The sequence below is a fragment of the Delphinus delphis genome, chromosome 12 (assembly GCF_949987515.2).
Source record: "Delphinus delphis chromosome 12, mDelDel1.2, whole genome shotgun sequence".
Classification (NCBI taxonomy): domain Eukaryota; kingdom Metazoa; phylum Chordata; class Mammalia; order Artiodactyla; family Delphinidae; genus Delphinus; species Delphinus delphis.
Genome location: NC_082694.2, coordinates 36,558,131 through 36,577,780, shown reverse-complemented (window position 1 = coordinate 36,577,780; position 19,650 = coordinate 36,558,131). Strand labels below are relative to the sequence as shown.

The 19,650-nt window shown below is 33.5% G+C and overlaps 1 protein-coding gene across 6 annotated transcripts in view; it reads right to left on the bottom strand.

Annotated features, from left to right (window-relative positions):
- Positions 1-19,650, bottom strand: part of VPS54 (VPS54 subunit of GARP complex) — a 95,048-nt gene that overhangs the window by 37,406 nt on the left and 37,992 nt on the right. For all 6 annotated transcript variants that reach the window (XR_009521442.1, XM_060026497.1, XM_060026496.1 and 3 more), the window contains exons 5-10: positions 19,548-19,582; positions 17,355-17,486; positions 13,812-14,197; positions 5,631-5,757; positions 4,546-4,653; positions 1,949-2,004 (exon numbers count right to left, since the gene is read on the bottom strand). Coding sequence is in view for 5 of the 6 variants with exons in the window: in XM_060026497.1 (XP_059882480.1) it covers positions 1,949-2,004; positions 4,546-4,653; positions 5,631-5,757; positions 13,812-14,197; positions 17,355-17,486; positions 19,548-19,582 (844 nt within the window). In the remaining variant the exon portion in view is untranslated. The remainder of the gene's footprint in view (positions 1-1,948; positions 2,005-4,545; positions 4,654-5,630; positions 5,758-13,811; positions 14,198-17,354; positions 17,487-19,547; positions 19,583-19,650) is intronic.

Below are 19,650 nucleotides of genomic sequence, written 5' to 3'. Positions count from 1 at the left end.
AGAAACGAAATTGAGTTATTTGTAGTGAGGTGGATGGACCTAGAGTCTGTCATACAGAGTGAAGTAAGTCAGAAAGAGAAAAACAAATACCGTATGCTAACACATATATATGGAATCTAAAAAAAAAAAAAAAAAAATGGTCATGAAGAACCGAGGGGCAAGACGGGAATAAAGACACAGACCTACTAGAGAATGGACTTGAGGACACAAGGAGGGGGAAGGGTAAGCTGAGACAAAGTGAGAGAGTGGTAGTGTATATATGGACATATATACACTACCAAATGTAAAATAGATAGTGGGAAGCAGTCGCATAGCACAGGGAGATCAGCTAGGTGCTTTGTGACCAGCTAGAAGGGTGGGAGAGGGAGGGTGGGAGGGAGGGAGATGCAAGAGGGAAGAGATATGGGGATATATGTATATGTATAACTGATTTACTTTGTTATAAAGCAGAAACTAACACACCATTATAAGGCAATTATACTCCAATAAAAATGTTAAAAAAAATAAAAATAGAAACATAACATCTCCCCTAATAAACTTAATAACCTACTTTTCTAACTACAGACTAAAAAGTGCTCTTCCGTATATCATGTGGCATGGTGGCTAAGAGCATGGGCTCTTAAGACACAATGCCTTGGTTCAAGTTCCAGCCCTGCCACTTACTAGTTGTGTGACTCTGGACAAATGACTTAACTCCTCCATGATCTAATTTTCTCATTTTAAATAGGTAGAACCTACCTTATATGGTAGCTGTGAATATAAACTGAGTTAATACGAAGTACTCAGAACAATGCACAGTGCTATGTAAGTATTAGCCAATATTGTATTAGTTACATATATATTATATATATACTAAATACTACAATACATAATAGTACAGCCAATATTTTTATAACTGACATCAATCAACTTTAAGATTAAAAATTAATAAAAAAATAGAAATCCATAAAGATATTTTAGAGTACTACAATGACTTATTACTCCAAATTTTTAATTAATGCTGCTACACCTAGGACTTTATTCTCAAAAGATACTCCTATACACTTGAGATATAGAATGTTCTCTAAGTTGAGAAAATTCCCTAGGGAAGAAAAATATTAAAAATAACTGACTCTCCATGTATATAGGGCTTTTAGCAAAGGTCCAGTAACTTAATTTTTCCAGCTACTAGTGATCCCTGCATTATTAGGATTGCTTCAACTAATTCTGAAACTGAGCTTTCAGTAGGTAATAGTGTGGAAATTAAAACTCCACAATCCTCATTCTATGAGTCTGGCCCAGAGAAGTTTTACAGTTATCCATATTACTATTCATATCTTAGACCAGTTAATAAAGTTTAGATACCTATATGAACAAGAAATTCATAGTCATAAAATATTTATCACTGTTCTCCTTAAAATAAGAATAGTTATTTCAAGGGGAAAACAAAAAATTATAGACATGGGCAATTCAAAATCATGTACTCAAACTTCTCAAAGCTAACTGGGTTTTAATTATATAGCTAAATAATTTAAATTTAACACCGCTACTCCTCTTCAATTTCCACCCTCCATATGACGTTGTATCCTCTCCACCCTCTCTCTGCCCTGGGAGGCTGACCTGCTGGGCTTGGCCAGTGAGGAGCCCTTACAAAAGACTGAAAGGAGGAAAGGTGCTAATAGTCCGTCTCCATCCCTGAGGGGTTACCTCAGGATGACTGCCTCCCTCCACTGAAGATCGCTTCAACTACTAAAAGACTTTTTTTTTTTCAGCTACTTACATCTTCTTCTCCTGAATTCCATTAACTGCTCTCTTTCTTTGTCCCTTAAAGGTACTTCACTATCACTTGTGATTTTCCTACACTCTGCCCACACCTTAGCAAATAATTCCTGAACTAAATCCTCCTTAGATTATTCTAATGCGTTATCTTTTCCCTGACTGGTAACCCCAACTTAATATTTATACTTACTTCAAAACAACATCTGTGTCTATGTCTTCTATTTGTGAAACTTTATTAATCACACACTGCAAAATTTAAGAAAAAAATTTGATTAATGTCTTTAGAACTTTAAGTACTACATGTTCATTTGTATATTAATAAGGGCCTCAATGACTATAATTATTTGACCAAACTTCTCCTCTTACACCTCAAGGTGTTTAAAAAAACTGCAGCATTACCTTTACCCTATTAAATAATTATTCCAGGGTATGCTTGAACTGTATTAATCACAATTTCCTACTATTTAAAACTGTTCACACACAAATACACACACAACACACACAAACACACACGCACACACACAAAACCCCCATAGAACTATTAATACTTAGGACATGGTATAAGCCCCATACTAAAATTCCAAAAGAAATTCATTTTGGAGGTCACACTTCCTTGCAACACGTGCAACAGTTTAAGGTTTTAAAAAATAAATGCTCAGACTTTAGAAGTCTAGGAATTAAAACAGAGCAGTTTTTAAAAACTGTTTAAAAGTATAATATACATACAGAAAACTGTACAAATTATGTTTATAGCTCAATATTTTTTTTATAAATGGAGTGCACCTATTTAACCAGAGCTCAGATTATGAAATTGAATATTACCAGTAAGCCCCTCCTGCTCCCCTCCTGGTCACTACTTCCTCCCAAAAGACATTACTATCCTGATTTCTAACACCACAGATTAATTTTGCCCGTGTTTGAATTTTACGTAAGTGGAATCATACAGTGTGTACTCTTCCGTGTCTGGCTTCTTTGGCTCCACCTTATGTATGTGAATATCCATGTTGTTCCATGTAGTTTATTCATTCTCATTGCTGTATAGTATTCAATGATGTAAATATGCTACAATTCTATTTATCTTTTTTACTGATGATAAAATTTGAGTGTTTCCGGTTTTTTATTACAAATATGCTGCCATGGAATGCTTGTGTTGTCTTTGGTGAGCCTAGGTATGAATTTCTGTTGGGTAAATTACCTAGAAGTAGAATTGCTAAGCTATAATATACATGTATATTTAGTGGTAGTTATCAACAATTTTTGGAAGTGGTAGTGATAATTTTAAAATATGGTGTTTTAGTCAATGTTTGAAAGAGGTAAAAGATGGGGCGATTGTAACATTTTTCTTGCTTGTTTTATTTAAACATTAAAAACTAAGAAATGTACATTCAACCTAATGATGATGATCAATTAAGCCTAAGAAATTCATTCAAAATTGTTCTTTTTCACACACAGAAAAACTAAAGTTCAGAGAATGAGATTTATCTGAATAGAAAGTCAAAACAAAAATCAGGGAAGTGTATACATATAGCTGATTCACTTTGTTGTACAGAGGAAACTAACACAACATTGTAAAGCAATTGTACTCCAATAAAGATGTAAAAAAAAAAACTGCTTATGGAAAAAAATTGTATCTCATGAAATATAGCGGCAACTTGAATTTCACATCTTTAAAACTGAAATAACCTTAAAATGTATATCTACTTTCTAATGAGTAGATGACACATACTGAAACTTTGATAGCATTGTAGATGGTAAGCTTTTTCTTTTAATTTCTAAAAGTAATGCAGATGTAAAATGTCTGACAATTCCACTTTATCACTTTATGCCAATTGTGTTGTAATAAATACCAATTAGCTTGGGAAAAAAATCAGGGAAGACTAAAAAAAAAACAAATAGATTTTAGTTTACAATTATAATTTCTTAGAGATCAGAGTAAGAAGAAACGCTGGTGAAAGTATATACTATTGGTAAAACGTTTTTAGAAAAAAAGCAATTCAGCTCTATGTATCAAACGATTTAAAAATACATTTCACTCTCTGACCAATAGTTCCACTTCAGGAATCAGTTATAAGAAAAATAGTCTTAAATATGAGAAACCAAACAAACAAGACTTTATACCAAAGCATACCAAAGATGTTTGTCACAGTGCTCTTTATAGTACCGAAATGAAAATGACCTAAATATTTAACACAGAGGAAAGTTTAAATAGGTTTAACTAACATAATGTTGATGGAATTTTATACAACCATTAAAAGTGATATTTCTGAAGGCTTATGAGCAAATGCTTATGTTATGATTCAAACGGAAATATATAATACAATTCAAAATTATATATACAGTATGAGAGCACCAATGATAAACACCAGTAACAACTTATGCTTAGAAATATTCTTTTTTTTTTTTTTTCCGGTACGGGGCTCTCTCACTGCTGTGGCCTCTCCCGCTGCAGTGCACAGGCTCCGGACGCACAGGCCCAGCAGCCATGGCTCACGGGCCCAGCTGCTCCACGGCATGTGGGATCTTCCCGGATGGGGGCACGAACCCGTGTCCCCTGCATCGGCAGGTGGACTCCCAACCACTGCGCCACCAGGGAAGCCCTAGAAATATTCTTACAGTGATAATCTTTTTGACTGGTAGGGTTATGTTTTTCTTTCTTCTATATTTAAAATTTTTTAATAAATGAGAAAATATTACTATGATACTGCATGTATTATTACAGGATCATGTAAAAATAAACTTCACAAAAGATTCTAGATGAAAATATATCAAATAAAAAAGTATAATTACCTGTTTAATGATATTCTTTGCTGTAATAATCATTTCTTCACTATATATTTCTAAAAAATTAAGTTTTCTTTGTTTTAAAAGTCCAAATACAAGAGATACTAGTCTTTCCTGTTAAAATAAAAGAAGGGTATACAATGTCAAAATTCAAATACAAAATAATCTCACTTAGAGGTAGAAATAATCAACGTCAAGGGTTTTATTGTTTGACCCTCAAATCTCTATCCTCCTTTTGGTATTTTCTAAAAGGCTTAAAAACCCCTTTCCATAGCAATCTTGTCATCAGATTTTTGGAGTCATTATTCTAAAACAGGTAAATCCTATCCTACTATAGTGGATCAAATGAAGCTGGTTTGGGGACAAAACAATATGAGTATATTTTGGTCTAGTTTCAGTAAGTAGCTAGAAAGTATTATTCTGAAACCCTGATGACCAATAAATACTCTATGAGCCCGGTGCTTTCTAATTAGTGGTCTAGAAGACTGGAATGATGACCTGGATTATTAGTGGAGCATTAACTGCTAACATTTACAAAAATCTCTTTAACTACTTAGGTTGCTATCAGGGCTTTTTGGGTTCTTTACAAATTCTTGGCAATAATCAGCATTGAGAAGTTACTAGATAAGTTACCAAATATGATATATTTGTACATGCATATGCATAAAACATGTTCATAATAGGTGCTCAGTGAATGTGAATGACTGATAAGTTACCATATAATAATGATCACTTTTTATAAAAGACACACTCCAATACATGCATATACATGGATATAAGTTAATTCATTCTATATCTACATCCTATATCTATATTTGGAACTTGGGTAGTAAGCCATATAAAGACTTCATTTTAACTCCCATTTCTAATTAAGCTACAAAATTATTTATTCTCTAATTTCACAGGATAATAAACAACTGTGTGCTTCCTAAAGTCACATACTTAGTGAAAGATTTCATAGATCTCACAGGCTTGATATTGAAGATAATTTTGCTCACTATAACCTGAGGAGAATGTGTTCTAAACTAAGGCTGTTAGGAAATAACACTAAGCAATGACATCAATTTCATTCTACAGTTCAAAAGACATACCTCTTCTAAAATTTGACAGTCATCTTCCAATGGTCTATTTAAGTCACTGTGAGAATAAGTAGAAAATTCTGCAATCATCATTTTATCTATCAGTTTTTCTAATTCACAAAGCTGTGATCCCAAATGCCTACAAAGGAAGAGGGAAATGTTACCTCATTTATTAAAAACCCAGATTTACTCCACGATCAAGGGAACCCGTCAGCAAAACTTTTCTAGCTGACAGTACTTGTGCAACAAGGTGATGTTTTAGTAAAATACAGTCTTTTAACTTAACAAAAATAACTGCGACAGTTTCACATCATCTCCCAAATTCTATTTTTCTCTGTGTATCTTAACCTCCAAACAGTTAAATATACTATAGGAAACTTGGTTCTAGAAAACTTCATGACTGCTTTTTAGTCTGCTTTTCACAGACAAAATATTCAGATATTCTAAGTCCTTTCCTCATTAACCACTTACTGAATATAAATGTCAGTAGCTCCCCAGCCATTCACGTATGCAATAAATACAAGCGCTTACTATGCACCAGGCCCTGTTCTGGGTACCTATAAATATTTGAAGGACTATAGGCGAGACTGACTCAGCTCAACCTCCGTCAGAATCAGTTTGAGTTACTGTGCAATATCCCTCAGGCCATTAAAGTCATTAGAACACATGAGTGAAGATCTAAAGTCACTGAGCTATAATCTATCCATGGAACTTCTTCTCATGAAGTATGATGTTCCTTTTTAGTCCACCTCTTCAGTACCTGCAGATCCTGGCTAGGGTTAAAGTGAGCAGGACTCTAATTTTGGCAGAGTTGTAGGGGTGGTGAGGGCAAGTATTACTAAAGAGATTTGGAACCTTCTCCCTAGAAAAAGTAAGTACTGTCCAAGTGACAAGAGTGGTCCCAGGTAGTTAATCCCTGCTCTGAAGGGCACTAAGGATGAATACCGTCATATCCAAAGGGATTTTTGCCACACAATCTAATAGTTTCATAAAAACAATGGGTTGAAGAAACCTAGGTAATCTAGTTGGTCCAAGGCATTTCAAAAATTAAGTGAAATTTATCTTAAATGTAAACATTTATAATTAATTATAAAAACATTTTAAAAGTTTATGCTACATTTACTTGAAAAACAAGCCCTTAATGTTAGCAACTGTCTTTACTATGACCAGATATAGCACATTAAAAAAAATTAAAGCATGTGACCTTTTAGACAGATCCGTTGTTCTTCTTTTATGAACAACAACAATATGGTAAGTAGTGCAGTGATAGTTTTAGAAAAAATCTGATAAGTGAAATAACATAAATGTGCTTTTTGCAATATGAAAATTATATTTCTCACAGCTAATTAGAAGTCTGATAAGGTTCTCATAAATGGTGACAACATCTCACAATAAACTAATTTATAACATATCCACTCTTACAAACTAAAACACTGCCATAAAAGGAATTTGGCAGTGTCTTGCAAAATTACATAGGCAATTAGCCTTTGACCTAGGAATCTGACTTCTCAGAATCCATCTCAAAGATACACTGGTAAATGACAAAAGAACATACATTCATTGCAGCACTGTTGGTAATTGCAAAGGAATGGAAACAACCCAAATGCTGACCAACAGAAGGCTAGTTAAATATATCATAATAGACCCTATAACACTTTTAAAAGAATCGAGGAATACCAATTAATATACTATATACTGCTACAGAGCAGTTTCTCAACTACTGCCCCCTTAAAAAGTCTTTTCAGACATTTTTATTTCTAATCACTCCCCATGAAGTTTTAATATCACAGATATACTGTAAATCCGTTTATGTACTGTGGTCTTTGGAGGGCCACAAACCATTGTAAAATCCAAGAGTTTTTTTCACCCTTCAAGAACAAACTTTTCCCCCCTTTGGGTGATATCCCCCATTGAGAATGCATACTGTAGCATGATCTACAGGGTATATACTGTAAGATAAAAACCCCACGGTGGAGGAAAGTATGTACAGTATGCTAATGCTTATCTAAGATGAGGGACAGACAGAGAGATGGATAAATAAACATAAACTAAAACTTTTTTAAATGACTTGTAGGAGTAGGTACAGAGGAAGAGAACCAAGATAGAAGTTAAATTTCTCTGAATATTTTTTGTTTTATAGATTTGACTTTGGAACTATGTAACTACTTAACATAGTTGTAAAACAATAGTACATTTAAAAACAGCAATCCTTGAATATCAAAAGCAAATGAAATAAATGAACTTAACTATGTATCAAAGTACAGGCAAATCTACACAAAGAGGAATTATTTCAAGTGACTTTAAAACACAGTAATTTATCCATTCATACCACAAGGGATATACCTTAAGAAAAAGAGGGAAAATTATTTTCTAGCTCTTCCCACTAAAAAGGCCTAGAGATCATGACCAATCCAGTAGCAAGGAACACCTCTGATACCTAGATTGTAATTTCTAAATACCATTTCCTACTAAAAGAAACTAGGGCTCCTTAGAGAAATGGCAGTTTACAAATATGGAGCAGAAAATGTATAATATGAATATCCTGTCATAACATGAAGAAAACCATTAATGACTACTCATAGAATCAAAAGGACTTGAGGAGGTTCCTACAAAAGATAGGACAATATGAACATTGATTAAAAAAAACCTTAATACTTCAAATATATATAAATCCATGTGCTTATAAAACATTTGGAAGATGCTACATTTTTCAATTCATTATTTTAAAAACTGCTAAATAAAGGAAAAGAACCTAGACTTTATCTTGCCTATCCTTGTAAGAACTGTCCTTCAGAATTACCAAGTAATTGTTATGGAGAAATATGGCTTTATAGAAATATTCCATTAACAAATGAATAAGGAAGTTTAGAATTAGAATATCATGATTTGCAACCCATAATGAGATGATAAATCTAGGCAATGATCACCAAATGGCTGCTAATTTCACGAAAAAAGAGACAACCAGATATATGCCTCTTGGCTGAAATACACCTATTAGGTACTCTTACCAAAAAGAAAAACTTAAATCTGATCAAGGCTTTAAATCTAACTACCAGTTTATAGAAAATACAAGTAAAAGGAAAACACACTAAACATGGGGATGCAGTTGGCAAAATCCAGACTGTGAGAAGCACTACAAAGACAACTCAATTTCTTCAATAAATATTTTGAAAGGGAGAAAATGAGAATGGAGAACTATATATCAAAAGACATTTGAAATATATCAACCAATTGTAATATACAGTTGTTATTATTTGGATCCTGTTTCAACAAATACACTGTGAAAAGAATTTTGAGAGAAATAGGAAAATCTGAACACTGACTAGCTATTTGAAACTATGAATGATATTCGAGTTATGTTTTTAAAGATCTTTATCTTTCAGAGATACATAATGAAATACTTATGGATGAAATGAAATCATGTTTTGGATTTGTTTCAAAATAATCCAGGAGTAGGGGGAGGCATATAGAGAAAACCAAGTTGGCTATGAGTTAATAACTCACAGGTCATATGCAATTTATCCAGCTTCATATAACTCTCTTCATATAATTTCCTCTATTTTTGTGTATGTTTCAGTTTTCAATAAGTTTTAAAAAGCAGTAATAGGGTAGGATATGAATCCACACATAAATTTAACATTGCTTCGTTCTCAGTTAATTGATTTTTATAAAGATCAAAAATTCCTTTTAAATGCAGACTAGAGGTTAACACCCAAGTATGTGTTACCTTCAGGTACAAATAGTCTTCAGCAAATCCCAACAAAGAATTATGGTAGGAAGTCCATAGGACTGTATCTACTGATGTTTGGGCATCAAAGTAATAAAACTCTATCATTTCAGCCTAATAACTTAAATGTGACGTTCTATTTAATGTCAGATATTGTCAAAAATAACTGAGTAGCTTCATTTTTACACATCTTGAGTAATTTTAAAGTCTGACAAATATAATAAAGAAGAGCAGATATGAATCTCAATACTAACATCAAATAGTATTTATTATGTACTCACAGGTATATGATAACATATATAAAAAGATTTGTCTAAGCAAATCCCTAAATAAAATTTCTAGAATTAGTGTTTTATAGGATTCACCTATTCATCCTTGCTGTTTTTAAAATATTTTAGACTACTTTAACAATAGATGCAATTATACTGGCCTGTATATTATTATTAAACTTACCAAAAATATTTAATAGATAAATCTGCTAACAGTTCATTTTAAAAGTATGTATCCTAATAATCACATATAATACTTTACAGTGGTGAAAGAAATCTCCTGAAATGACAGACAAGTAACTAAAAATCACTTTCTGAAAAAGTACATAGGCTTATATATCCAGCTAAACAAATTGGAGCAATTCTAATACTTTCTACTTTAATATGCCTCAATTTGTACATGAATTCAGAACTTCTACTAAGCTGTGGGTTCACTACAATGACCTTTGTGTTGCTTTTATCACAGAAACTTACATATCAATAAACCCTACAGTAATACTAGTTTCATCAAATAGCAGAAAATCTGTTGTTTTGGCTTCACCTCAGAGCACACAATGTGGATGTTTTCATAACATAATGTTTTCAAGATCTAAATTATGGGAGATTATATAGGAGTAAAGAAGATGTTAAATACCTTTTACTACTTCCAATCCTACTACTAAAAATACTACTTCCAATCCTACTACTAAAAATCCCTTAAGTGGAATCCCAAGGTGGCCTCTGATCAATGAAATCATAATAAGCTAGAACCTATAATTAACTCTGAATGTTTTCCACCTTTTCTTTCAAGAAGAAGAAGAAGAAGAAGAAGAGGGAGGAGGAGGGGGAGGGGGAGAGGGGGAGAGGGGGAGGGGGAGAGGGGGAGAGGGGGAGGGGGAGAGGGGGAGAGGGGGAGGGGGAGGGGGAGGGGGGGAGGGGAGGAGAAGAAGGAGGAGAAGGAGGAGGAGAAGGAGGAAAAGGAGGAGAAGGAGGAGAAGAAGGAGAAGAGGGAGAAGGAGGGGGAGGGGAGGAGAAGGAGGAGGAGGAGGGGGAGGAGGAGGAGGAGGGGAGAGAAGGAGGAGGGGAGGGGGAGGAGGAGGAGGGGAGGGGGAGGGGAGAAGGAGGAGAAGAAGGAGAAGGAGAAGGAGGAGAAGGAGGAGAAGGAGGAGAAGGAGGAGAGGGAGGAGAAGGAGGAGAAGGAGAAGAGGGAGGGGGAGAGGAGGAGGAGAAGGAGAAGAAGAAGGAGGAGAAGGAGAAGAAGGAGAAGAAATGAAGAAGGAAGAAGAAGAAGAGGAGGAGGAGGAGGGGGAGGGGGGAGAGGGAGGAGGAGGAGGAGGAGAAGAAGAAGGAGAAGAAGGAGACGACGACGACGTACGAGTAGAAAAACTAGTTTCATTAATTTTTATCCTAAAATCTATTACTATGGTAGATTCCTAGCTCAGCAAATCTCCAACTCAGTTGCCCACAGTTTAACATCTATTGCACTAGAAAATTAGCACTGATGTTCAGAGTGATCTATTTGAGGTCCTACAAAACCTCAATCAAATATATTAAAAAGTATACATAACTCTTGGGTCCGATGAGATCTGGGTTGAATCTTGACTCTACTGTTTTATAACTTGCTGTATGACTTGGAGCAAGTTATCTAAGATTTTCAATGCTCTAGTTTCCTTATCTATTAAAATGGGGATAAAACTATCTCATAGAAGGGTTTTTTTGGAGTGGGGAGGGGGATCAAATAATATATGCAATATTCTTAGCACTGGTACAGAATATCAAAGTATTCAAAAAACGTTCTTAGGTTTTGTAGTGGTGGCAGTAGTACAGTAATGGTGGTAGTAAGTAATAAAGAAAAAAAAATTAACAGTGGTGAAAACTGAAGTTTCTACATAAACCTTTACAGTAAGAAACAGAAAATAACAACATTATATCCCTGAATTTCAAGGTAACTGAATCTTTTCTATACGAAACCTGCAAGATATCAAGGTTCAAATATATTTTCATATATATTATATTTTATATGAAGAATAAACACTCTTTACAAATGTGCAGGTGCTAAAAAAAAATAATAGTAGATATTTGAGTAAAACATAGATAATCAGGGGCTTCCCTGGTAGCGCAGAGGTTGAGAGTCCGCCTGCCGATGCAGAGGACACGGGTTCGTGCCCCAGTCCGGGAAGATCCCACATGCCGTGGAGCGCCTGGGCCCATGAGCCATGGCCGCTGAGCCTGCGCGTCTGGAGCCTGTGCTCCACGACGGGAGAGGCCACAACAGTGAGAGGCCCACATACCGCAAAAAAAAAAAAAAACAACAAAGAAAAACAAAAAAACAAAACATAGATAATCAGAATATTTGAAAGTCTTTTAAAAAATCATATACACTTTTTTATGAAGAATATTTTGTCCTTTGAGTTAAGGTACAAACAAAAAAAGTAAGGATGAAAATAAAGGTAAACTCTTTCTTGAGCTCAAGATAATTAAAAGATTATAAAATTTTCATTCTGCCTTCTGATAAATCATAATCTACTGGGAATAAATATCCAACCCTGTTCTTAAATATTTTCCAGATAGCTTTGGAGAACTAAATTTTTCATCAGTATTATTAGGCATAAACTTATGAGTCAGGAAAATGAAATAAAATAAACTGCATGACCTTTGGAGTAAAAATGAGAACAGTTTCAGAATTTGTGTTTAGCAGGCAAGCATTTAATCTTTGCTTCTATTGCTCTATTCAGAGGATAAAGCACTCTACTTTCTAGAAACAGCTCCCAATATTCATCAAATTCATATAATATAGTGGTGACAAGAAAAAACACAGTTTCTGTCATTACAGAAGTCCATTTTGCTAAAATACTGACAAAATTAATATTATTTATTTTAAAAATATATGCCATATACACATTCAAAAAAGAGAAATATTTGAATTTTCAGAGGTAAAGGGGAAACTAAAAATCATTTAGTCACCCTGGGTTCCCATGCTGAGAAATCCAAAGTAGGCCTCAAAGGACTACAAACCACCCAAAATTGATTGCAAAATTTTATGTACAGGTATATTTTTATGGAAAGAAGGTCCATCCACAGCTTTCAATAGATTCTCAAAGAGGTTTGTGATCCAAACTTTTTCTGTAAACATCCAAGTCTGGATAAGGTTCTTCCCCTAAGGTTAGGATCCATAGTAATCTGTACTTCATCATCGTACTGTACTGTACTGTATAATAACTACCCAGTAATTTCTGTCTCCCTCCTATCAAATAAATTGTAGAAACAGAGCAGAAAGCATCTCTGCTTTGTTCATGGCTATATTCCCAGTATTCTGCCTGGTGTCTGTCATGTAATCAATAACCATTTCTTGAATAAATGAATCAATCATTCACTTGCATAATTAAAATTGGGCCAACTTTTTAAAAGTGCTTTCAAAATAAATATTCCAATTACATATCCTTAGTCAATAAGAACTTATAATTCAATTAAAATAAACTTATATTAAAGATAACCTTTCCAGAATATATTAAGTTACAGAGCACATCTCCCATAAAACTTCTTTGTAGTCACTCAGTAGTATAATGTTTCCCAGCAGATAGGAACTTCAACAAGGAAACTGCAAGCCTGCTTAACTGAATGAAATTTTGATGGCTTACAATTGGTGTAATCTGTAAATTAAACATATGACATGATCTCACATAAAATAACTAAAACCCTAATCTTAAAGGTATTTTCAAAATAAAAACTTGGAAGAAATTGGGTCTTTTCCATCATCGTGTGGAATTTTTTGCAATGTGATAGACTGTAAATGAGAAATGAATTTTAATAATTATCTAATTTAAAACTTATTCAATGGCTTTTAAAATGAACTTAATTTCAGCTATACTAGTATTCCTTTTTCCACCTTTATCTATTATCTTGACACAAAACTACTTCAACATTTTCAAAATATAATTTTCAAAGCTGTGACTGGCCCTTCATTGATTTCATCTGCTAGAAAATTTAATTTTACTTCTTTATCCAAATGTCTCTGTAAATATTGGTCCTTATGATTTTTGTTTGTTTTAGTAAGACTAAAATATCAGAATGATAACATTATTAAACAGATCAATCTGGAAGAAAAAAATACCCTTGTAACTCTAACACATTCATAGATTTTCAGCTAACGTTACATACTAAAATTTATCCTTTAGAAAGTTCTAACATTATTTCTAATGGCTTACTTAATGGACATACCGGAAGCTGTGAATGCCCTGAAGTTCCTGCTGTAGAACCTCTTGCGTTGTTGCTATTAAGTCCAATGCTCCGACAAATTCAGAAGTAGATAACAACACCTGTACTGTAGGCTGAGTCTGGTGTACAGTGGCCATTAATTTCAGTTTATTGTATACTTTAACACAATTATTTCTGGTAAGTGCCAGTCTTAAAATGTGTAGTGATCCTTCACACATTACTTTATCAATCTGTGCAATTTTATCTCGAAGCATTTTTACAGCCTGGGAAGTTTTCTTGAGGTAGTCCTGCAATTCGTGTTGAGAGGTCATTGCATGAAAAAATGCTTCTGAACGTAGAGAGATCTGGTGAGCAATGTTTACTTCCACAATATCCAGATAATGGCTCAGCTTAAGAGGAAAGGAAAAGAAAAAAAAATCACAGCATATTATAAGTATACCTTAACTACCCAAATACTTTCTGAAAACGATACAATATTTCTACATGCATTTTAAATCCCACTGTGTGAACTGTTTGATTATGTGATGCTTGATACTAGGCATACAAAATAGAAGGGAGATGAAAGGTAGAGCCCAAAATTAATAAATGTAAGACAAAAGCATAGAAGGTGATTTACCTTCTTCCTCTGCTCCTGCCATTACTGTCCTCCAGACACCAACTACTTTCTAGAGAGTAAAAGTAGCCCACAGTCATCTCAGATTATAATCTAGTTTTAGAAGTTCCAAGATCTGAGACAGAATGATTGAGTTCCTTAACCTCCACACATCACTGCCATCACCAATATAATGTATCATTTATCTGACTGAAAGATGATTATAGTTACCATTTACTGGCTTTCTATGTACCAGGCACTGGCATTTTATATACATCATCTTCTAATTTTAACAATCTTGGAATACAGGTATTATTATTATTTTATTTTACAGTTGAGGACAATGAGGCTCAGAAACATTAAATAACTTGAATAAAGTCATATGATTAGTAAGTAGAAAAATTGAAATTCGAACCCAGGTTTGTCTAACTCAAAAAGTGAAGTTCTTTCTACTGTACCATGCTGCCTCAAAACGTTGGAGAATTCATGAAAGACAGATTGGTGATCCAGCCACAAATTACAGAGAGTACTAGAATTCACCTGGATCTTTTTTTTAAGCTGTTAATTTCACATTTCAACAATTATTCTTTTATCAATTTATAAAACTCAGTTTATTTCCAATGTGTTTTCCTCTTAAACAGTTGACTGAAACAATTAGTTCATATATATCTTATTTGTAATACTACCAAAATTAATTCCTGGAATAACATGTATTAAGAATGCTTTCTAATTTCAAATATGGACTTCTAAAACTTGAGTTGTCTTTTCTTCCTTCATAACTGCATATGCCTTCTTTGGCTATATTATTTTTCCATTTCTCTCCCACTTTTTTACTTCTAGATTCTTCCTATTCTTCCTATAGCTCAAACTTTAAGAATTATCTCTGAGCATCTCAGGAGAATTTGTAGTGTTAAAGGGTTAATGGGCTTTCAACATTTAGGACTCATAAAATTAGAGGATTATTTGGTCACCAAGCCTGTCTCATTAAAACCATGCAGGATCATGCATATCTTCAATACAGCTCCTTCAATAATCTATTATAATATATAATAGGTTACAAACAAGACATTCTTCTATAGTTTAAATCTGTTGCATTTATACTCTTTTGCTGTTGTTCTTTTTACCTTCAACAGCTGTTCATTTATTTACCTAAAAAGCAATATGGGGATGAAGGTACTTAGGTACATCACAAGCTAAAGTAGACTCAATCTTCAGAAAATGGAGAAAAAGTAACTCCTGTAGGACAGGGGTACTCAGAATGCAGTTTATATGCTGCTGCCAGTTTGTGAACTGTTTAACAGGTCCATGATGAAATGAGGAACTCTGCTGGAAATTAAATCAACTACATCACTAAGCCCACGGTATTGCTTTTTCATAGAAAGACTTTCTTAATGAAGGAAGCAGTGAAATGATGTACGTTCTAGAGCAAACTCATTGCCTCATCGCAGACCAGCACTTTGGGTAGCAGTACTACAATAGGACAAAAATTTCCCTAATCCTGGTTGTAGCATTCCCTCTTTAAAACTAGCAAGATAAAATGGGTGCTGTCAATCATACAGTGAGTTTGAATCCTGTCTTGGAATCCTGTCTTCCATTCCTTTTCTAAGAACAGAGCAGAATGAGGAGACAAAATGTAAATGTAATAAAGCTGATTCTGCAACTTACCAAAAAAAAAAAAATTTCCATTACTTTAGTCACTTTAAACATTTAGCATGAGAAAATTGTTTCATTTGAATTTCAAATATTTCTGCAATTTATCAATACTCCATTGATCTATTCTTTTCAAAGGCATAATATTTTCATAATTCATTTCCGAGTAAAATTCTATAAAGGGAACAGTTTTTAAAGTATTCCTAAAAGTATCTGTATAGATTGGTGAAATTTTTATTGGCTTTTGTTGTTTTTCTCTTTTAAGGTATTCTACCAGGGGATATACTTGGAATGTGAAAACGTAGTCTGGGAGTGAGTCTGTGTCTATATACCCATTGTTTTCATAAGATTTGTGAATTTATTCTTACTCAAGGAAAACCTTTATAGATGAAAATGTTGCCAAAAAAAAAAAAAAGTGAATTCATTTTCATTTTCAACTGTGAGAAACGGAATACTCACGATTCTTTCCCCACATTTCTTCTCCTCTCCTCCCTAAGTAGCCCTTTCTTCAGTTGCTGAGGACTGGACCCAACTTATTGAATAGTCTACCTGAGGCAAGCTTTCAGACTGCCAAGAGCTGTCGCCTGACTAAAATGAAATGCTTTCATCTCAGTTTAGGAACCACAGTCAGTTTTAGAAAAGCTCTAAACTGAATGCTAAGAAAGAACAGAGATCAAAGGTCTTTACTTCCTATTCCAGTTTTAAAAGATTCTTGATCTATGAGTTATGTTTAAAGTTTTACATTTTAAATGACTTTCAAGATGTTGACTTCTGAAATATAGAACACTGTAAAATTTTGAAAAACTGCTGACTAATAACACGCAAAAGGCTACACTTTGCAAAGCTAAAGGAACAAGGCATTTTTTAACTATGCTATTTTTGCTTCAAAATAATCATCATTACTATGTGTAAACGAGGAAAAATAGTACCTCAGGAAAAGTTAATTTTCTGTGCTTTAAGTCATAAAGAATATAAAATTAGCCAATATACTGTTTGGAATAAATGTAAAACAATTAATTGTGTTATCTAATACATCCTTTCAATTGAGATTGCTATCAACTGCTGTTTCAGATAAGAAGCACTCAAACAATAACCTTTTCCTTTTTCAACAGCACAACTTGTATTGCATTGACACAAAGTGCTATTACTTTATCAGTTAAGATCTGAAGGGTTCTAATTATCAGTAACAATAAAGATGAAATTAAAGGAATTAGTGCCTACTAAATAACTAACTCTGAACTCACACAAACAGTACCACTTAATTAAAATAGTTTTCTACATGGGAAAAGTAAAAAAGAAACTACCTTTTCTTGTAGCAACTTTGAGGAAGCTGCATCACGATTTCCTTTTCCACCAGCAGTATTAAAATGAGACCATGGTAAAACTGAATTAAAAGTTAAGGAATCGTCCAAGGCAAAATCTGGTTTCATAAAAATCTATTAAAAAAATGCATTTCCCTCAATTAGATAAACATTTTCTTTACATCCATTATCCCTTCTAACATCATAAGACCATTAAACAATAATTAACTTGAATCTCAGGCATATACAGAAAAAGCAAGTGATAATAAGTTGAGTTATTTATACAAAAATCTGTAGAAGAAAAATATATAAATAATGTTTCATCAAGCTAAAAATGCTCATGAAAGATAGAAAAATGTTTTTTTTGCCTTTACCAACAGAGATGGTCATTCCATTACTACCTGGTCAAACTCACGAATGCAGTCCCACTGGGCACATACAAAAGGGAGATATCATACTTATCCTAAAATTTCTGTATTATTTCCCACTGATAGTGGTTTTTTAAAAATGTCAAATATCAATATCTCTATACTTATATTTCTATTTTCTCTTGCTCAAAATTCTTTCAAACTTTCTTTTTTAGATTAGACATACACTAAATTTTAAAACCAAAACAAATTCAATTTTATGAAGAGACTGCTCCTTTCCCTTGTATACCACATCCATCTGCGCACCAAGTACTACCATTAATATTTCCTCATTATCACTTGAATCTCCTCTCTACTCTATCTCCACAGTATTTCTGCAGCTCCTCATTATCTCTGGATTACAGTAAATGTCTACTTACTGATGTCCTTCCCTAATCTATCCTCCATATATCTTTAAAATGCAATTATAACTGAATTAACTTCTCTTTTTAAATCTCTCAATGGATTCCCATGACTGACAGACCAAACTCTCTTAGAATGGCATTAAGAGTTTTATTTATCTCATACTTCACAAAATTTATTTAACCCCATCTCTAAACACAAGTATACCATGTATACTTATCTCATATTTCATAAATATTTTTACTTAATATGTATATCTCCCCCAGACCATATGTTCCTATAAGACTGGATTTATAGATTATTAATCTTTCTATTCCAGCACATAGCATAAGGCCTGAAACATGGTTTAATCAATTAATTTCTATCTTATATTTTATTATATTCACTGATTCATATGACCCATATCCAAAAATTGGTATGAATGTGATAGGGAAATATAACTAGGGACATGAGTATATTTTCTAGTCCCTCTAGTATAACTGAAAGTATTGATTAATTCAATAAATGTTAACTATCTATGATTTTACTCTTATGCTAGGCACTAAGGTGGAAACAAAGCTAAATTATTCCAGAGGTCCTAATCTCAAGGATCTTTAGCCCAAGGGATGTGATAAAATATATACATAAATATTTTATAAGGGAAAGAGTGACAAATGCCTTAAAAGGGAAGGCAGGGGTCTAGATAAAATGCTATGGCAGTTTGGCAAAGGGGCCAATGATCTTCATTTGGAGGAAATGTATTCATGTAAAGTTGTCATTTAAGCAAAAACTATAAAGGATTAGATATGGGGAGATAAGAGAAAAGTCTTCCAGGCTAAAGGAACACTGCAAGTAAAGCATGGAGCCAGCAAAAAAGTCTGGCTGAAGTAAAGAATGTGTAAAGATTAGTAGGCAAAAGTTAAGAGTGTGCCTATGATGGAAGTGAATAATTAAGGGCCTTAAATTGCAGTTTGAATTTTATTTTGTAGGAATCAAAGAACTTTAAAAATGACTGCCCTTTCCTTTTTGTTTCTGTCTTTCATCCTTCTGTCTCTTTGCACCCTAAAGAGCAATTATCACAGACCTCTTTGAGAATATGATGAATGCAATGGACTCCTTCCCCAGAAAAAAAAAGAAAAACAAAAAAACACTCATCTATCACACATCTCTACAAAATTCTTCATACAAAGAAAATATCCCTAATAATTTGGAGGGGTAATAAAACCAATAAAATTATATTTTAAAATGAAAACACTTAAACATATTTGTAGGTTTTGGTGATAAAGAAGAGATTGATCATGCAAAAGAGAGAGAAGAAAAGTAAGAAAGTCCCAGAAGAGGCAAAGTGGTCAAAGCATCAGAAAACAGCCCAGTGAAAGCTTCTTACAAGGCAAAATTAAAGATCAAATATTAAAAAGCTGTATTCTCATTTTTTAGGTTTTGTTACCTTAGGTACTTGCTCCAGATCTGTCCTGGATTTATCTATTTTAAAATGGAAAAGCGAAAATATGATTTTTTAAAACTTGTTTTCATTTTATTTCCATAAAATA